Source organism: Fukomys damarensis, unplaced genomic scaffold (assembly GCF_012274545.1).
Source record: "Fukomys damarensis isolate Sample0158 unplaced genomic scaffold, DMR_v1.0_HiC HiC_scaffold_36, whole genome shotgun sequence".
In the NCBI taxonomy this organism is placed as follows: Eukaryota; Metazoa; Chordata; class Mammalia; order Rodentia; family Bathyergidae; genus Fukomys; species Fukomys damarensis.
This window is the reverse complement of record NW_022900948.1, coordinates 44,121,661-44,127,089: the sequence shown is the minus strand read 5'-3', so window position 1 is coordinate 44,127,089 and position 5,429 is coordinate 44,121,661. Positions and strand designations below refer to the sequence as shown.

At 58.5% G+C, this 5,429-nt stretch overlaps 1 protein-coding gene across 1 annotated transcript in view; it reads right to left on the bottom strand.

The window, feature by feature from the left end:
* Miga2 (mitoguardin 2) overlaps positions 1-3,723 on the bottom strand; it is a 13,089-nt gene extending 9,366 nt beyond the window's left edge. The window contains exons 1-3 of the mRNA XM_010627447.3: positions 3,343-3,723; positions 2,480-2,690; positions 96-415 (exon numbers count right to left, since the gene is read on the bottom strand). Of these exons, the coding sequence (XP_010625749.1) occupies positions 96-415; positions 2,480-2,690; positions 3,343-3,438 (627 nt within the window). The 5' untranslated portion in view covers positions 3,439-3,723. The remainder of the gene's footprint in view (positions 1-95; positions 416-2,479; positions 2,691-3,342) is intronic.
* Positions 3,724-5,429: the final 1,706 nt, after the last annotated feature.

The following is a 5,429-nucleotide window of genomic DNA, read 5'->3' as shown; positions in this document are numbered from 1 at the left end:
AAGCGTGCAGGTGAAGCCCCGCTGCCGCCCCCAGAGCTGCCTGGCATCGCCGGCCCCTGCTCCGCTGGTCAGACTGGGCCGAGAGCGCCTCTCACGCATGCACCCTGCCGCCGCCCATGGCAAGAGGACAAACCTCGCTCCCGCTCGCCCGGGACCCCACCAGGTGCCAGCCCGGGCCGGTGTGGCGCCTGCTCACGATCAGCAGCGGGACAAGCATAAGACCCCGGTCTCTCTGCCGTTTCTCTCCAGGTCCCCGGCACCTCGCGGTCCCTGTCCCCTGGCAGGGCTTGCCAGCCGCTCACCGAGGTCAGGCTGTGGGAGGAGCCCGAGCGCTTGCTGGGCTCGATGGAGGAGATGCCGCTGAGGGTGTCGTTGCTCTTGCTGCTGGGGCTCTGCACCCTCCGGCTGGAGCAGCCTGGGGGAAGGAGGGCGGTCACCCTGCTGTGCCCGCCTGGGACCCGCCCATCCTGCTCCCCGGGAAGCTCGCTGCCCTCCTACCGCAGGTCACAGGGCACCAAGTCCAGGCAAGGGCCAGGCCCACCTCTGCTGCGAAGAGCTGAGAATCAGGCCCAGCCACCTCCCCGCCTGACTCAGTTTTCCTGTGTCACTGACCTACTGAGGTTGCTCCTCTTTCCAAAAGGGACTGAGACAACTTTTAAAAGTACACAATTGGAAAAAAGGAAGTGAATAAAATAAAAATAAAATATAACAGCAAAAAAAGATATGTACACACACACACACACACAAATGGGAAACTAAGGCAAGAGGATCATAAGTTTAAGCCCAGCCTAAGCAATTTAGAAACTGAGAAAGCCTGTCTCAAATTTAAAAAATACAGGGCTGGGGATTTAGCTCAGTGGTTCCACCACCTGCCTCACAAGCATAAGGTTCTGAGTTCGATCCCCTATACAAAATAAATAAACTAAATAAATAAATAAAAGGGCTGGGGATTTGGCTCAGTAGTTCTGCCACCTGCCTCACAGGGCCTGAGTTTGATCCCCAGTATCAAAAAAACAAAAATAAAAACAAAAAAAATTAAAAACTAAAGAAAGGGGCCAAGGGATTTAGCTCAGTGGTGCCGCCACCTGCCTTACAAGCACAAGGACCCAAGTTTGATCCCCGGTACCAAAATAAATAAATAAAATAAAATAAAAGAACAGCCTGGCTGCTAGGCATACACCTGTGAGCCCAGCACTTCAGGGACTGAGGCAGGAGTTCAAGGCCAGTCTGGACTGCACCGTGAGATCCTTGTCTCAAAAGACCAGGAAGAATTTGGGTCCTTGTGCTTGCAAGACAGGTGGTGGAAGCACTGAGCTAAACCCCCAGCCCCAGGAAGACTTTTTCTTAAGTGAGGAAAGCGGGGACTGGGGCGTGTCTCGGGGAGAGCTGGGCTTGGCATCACGGGCCCCGGGTAAAGGAGAGCAGGGAACGGAAGAGGTGAAGGTGAAACGAGAGACAGCACAGTGGCACCGTGCAGACCGGTGAGAGGCAGGGTGGACGCAGCTCCAGGCTGCCCGGGGCCACTGCGAGGAAAGCTGATGAGGCCACTTTCGGGTACACGTCTGTCTCGGGGTCTAAAGAGCTCGTTTTGTAATTATGAAAAAAAGCTTCCTTTTGCAATGACAGCTCCCAAGTCAAACTCATTTTCCCAGGGGACTTGTTTGTTTTGCTTTAGGTTTTGGTTTTAGGTTTTTGAGACAGGGTCTCACTGTGTAGCTCAGGCTAGCCTTGAACTCAAGGCGATCCTCCTGCCTCAGCTTCCCGAGTGCTGGGATTACAGGCATGAGCCAAGACACCCAGCCGAGACTTGCTGCTTAAAATAGCTTTCTCCCACAATAGCACCTGGGAGAACTCTCTGCCTTGGAAAGACACCAATATGACACTCAGGTGTGCAAAACAGCCCAAGATGAAGAGAGCAGTAAAAATTTCCTAAAACCACAGCCCCAGCCACTAGACAGGGTAGCACTGCCAGGGAAGGGAGCAGAGAAACGCAGTGAGGGTAAAGGAACACGAGGAGTCTGGGGGCAGACAACAGTGACTCTGATTGTATGACTGTGTGTGTGTCCAAGCTCAGAAATGAGCCAGAGTGGTGCACACCTGTAACCTCAGCACTCTAGGAGGCTGAGGCCGGAGGATTGCAAGTTGAAGCTCAGCCTAGGCAACTCAGCGAGAATGTGTCTCAAAAAAAAAAAAAAAAAAATCCCCCAAAACCCCAAAACAAAACAACAGGCCGGGGATGCAGCTCGGTGTGAAGGCCCAGGTTCCATCCCCAGTGCTGGAAATAAAGAAGAAACAAACTCGCCCAGGAACTGCTCCCCAGCCCCAGCTCCTCTGTGCCATGTGCTCCGCAAGGGTCCTGGGACCTGAGCGCCTGGAGAACCAGCACCACCAACCCAACCCTTGCGATGGTTGGAGGACGGGGTCCCTGGCACCCGCCTCACTCGGAGGGGAGCAAGTGCGACACGGGGATGCACACTACCTTTCTTCACAGAGGGCACCTTCCGGGCCATGAGGAAGGGCAGGGGCACCGTGCCCAACTGCTCGCCGCCCACCTCGGGCCCCACCTGCTTCTTCCTCCGCCGGCGCCTCTTCAGCTGGTGAGCAGCAAGGGCCAAGGCCACAGTCCCCAGGGTGGTGGCAAAGAGGACTTTCCGCAGGCCTGGCGTCAGACGCAGCTGTGAGAAGGCAGACTGGGGAGAGAGGGGCTGGTTGTGTCACCCCCGCCCAGAGAGCTGTCCCCAGAGCACCAGATGAGCCTCAGGCAGCCACCACCCCACGGGACCTGCCTGGCCTCTGCGCAGCGGGGACCATAGAGACAAGAGGGCCGTGCCGGGGGTGTCTGGACGCTGTGAGCCCCATGATCACGGCTGTGTGCCAGGCTCCGCACCAGGATTGGCCTGGTACCTGCTGGAGCCCAGTCACTTTTCAGATGGGGAAACTGAGCCCAAGACACATGCGCAGGGTGACGGAGATGCAGAACTAGAATCGAGTCCTTGAAGACAGTGACATTCACTCCACACAGACCCACCCTCGCCTGCTGCCTTGGGAGCCCTGGGGTGGAAATCACGCCTGCAACAGAGCTGGAGGAAGCGTGGAGATCTGGGCTGTCGGGGATGGTGACACTGATCCCTCCCTCCTCCAGACAGAGAAGTGGGGTTGGGATTTGGGGTAAGACTGGGCGCTAACCCGGGCCTTCTTCCTCTGCTCAGAGAAGACACCAGATGCGTGGGATGCACGGATGAGGGCCCTGCTCGCAAAGATGCAGGGGACTGGGGCTGAGCAGCTCAGGGCTTCACGCCGAGGAGGGAAAAGGGCAGGACCCTGCCCCGCCCCAGTCCTCACCTGCCCGAAGGTGGTGTACAGGAACACGGGGATCTCAGCCACCGTCATGGCCAGCGCCTGGATCACAGACATGCCCTCGGTCCGCCGGAACGCCATGGCAGGAAGGGCAGCGGGCCAGAGCCCACAGGACTGGGGGCTTCCAAGCAGGGTGTCTTCAGCTGGTGGCTAGCTGGGTCCTGGGCACCATCCACACCCCGGCAGGGCAGGGACACACATACCAGAGGGTCCCTCCGTAGGGCTGAGGGACAGAATCCAACTCAGACCTGAGAAAGTGCACACAGGGGTCAAAGTGTCCAAGCTGCGACACTCATGCGCCCCAGTCCCCTGAAGCACACGTAATGCGCACACCAACACGAAAGCCAGTGAGCACAGGGGACACGCACACGGCCTGCGGAGCCCGAGGACTCGGGGCAACGTCTGGTCGCTGTCAGCAGGCAGGCACCCAGATGGCCACTCTGAGCCTTGAGAGGCTCCAGGGCCTGGGCTACACACGGGTCGGCCTTCAGAGCGGGAATTTCACCACTGTCAGCCTCTTTGAACCCACAGGCCGGGGCTAAACAAAATTTGCAGGCCCCAGACTGGAAATCGTGACACCTTTTTCCCTTCCCATGAAGCCAAATGTGGTTCACTTCCTGGGGGCCACACCATGAAGAACAGCGGGCTCTGGCAGCACAGGGCAGCCACGGTGTGGGCCACGACTGTGTGTTTGTGCCGAGTCCTTTCACCAAGTTACCACAACTGGGTAGCACAGGTGTGGCCCATCCTGCCCCACCTCCCTCCACCTTCCTTGAGGAAACTGAGTCCCAGGGAGGCTCCATCCAGAGTCGCAGAGCGCAAGGCTGACATGTGGTGGAGCAGGCAGCTGAAGGGTCTTGGGCTCTAGACAGCCGATTCGAACCCTCTGGCTCCACGTGACGTGCAGCAGGAAGTGCAAACCCAGCAGAACCACGGAGACGGGGGGCAGCTTTCCCAGGACCTTCTGAGAGGCCCCCAGGGTGTCCACTCGCTGCCCCCTCCCAAGGCTGGGCTTGATCACACAAAGCCTGCTCCCCAAGACGCTGCAGGCTGCCCCCAGGCCAGCACCCAGCCCAAAGATGCCTTCAAGGTCTCCAGGGACCTCAAGTGGTAGGAACACACAGGCCAGGGAGACCCTGTCCCCTGGGAAGACAGCCAAGACACAGGTCAGCACAGGGTCAGCTTATCCCGGTGGGTGGGCAGGCTGGCCAGCCTGTGCTGGGGCAAAAGTGAGGCAGGGTAATGTTCTAGGGCCAACTCCGCCACAGTCATCCTGCCAGGTGGCTCTGAGCATTGAGCCGTGACCCTGTGAGTTCCAGCGTCACACCACGGTAAGCCCCTCCTCTGCCACCCAGCCAGTTGTGGGCCCAGGACGGGGAAGGGAGCACCATGCCCATCCGGGGCGAGCACTGCTCTCTCCCAGGCCAGGTCTGCAACAGGCTCTCTGCAGAGGGCTCTGACTTGGACAGAACTCTTGAGGACAGGGAAACTGAGGCTCTGGAGGACAGCAGCCTCACCAAGGTCACGCCGGTTCCCCCAGCTTAGGGAACTGGGGAATCCCACAGCTGCAGGGACGCTTCCCAGCCAGTGCCCTCTACAACTGCCCTTCGATATCTTTTTATTTATTTACTTCCTGAGACAGGGTCTCACCATGTAGTTGAGACTGCCCTGGAACTCACTATGTAGCCCAGGCTGGTCTCGAGCTCGCGGCAATCCTCCTGCCTCAGCCTCCCGAGGGCTGGGATTACAGGCGTGCGTCACCATGCCTGGCTGCCCTTCGTTATCGGTGCCACATGAGGGATTTCAAAGGTCGGCAAAGTCACACAGACGTGGCGGGACACACACTCCAGGAGTCCACGAACTAGGCAGGCTCTGACAGGACTGAATCCGGGTACCCTCTTTTGGAGAAGAAAACCACGCTGGTCTTCCAATCCCCACTTCACTGCAAGGCGGCAAGGGGTCCGTCCCCTTGGCACAACCCAGGCCCGAAGCTCCGAGGCTCCAAGTTGAAAACCTCTGCCCCGCGGGGAGATCCCACTGCGAAGCACCCGCCGGGAAGACACTTCCTGATG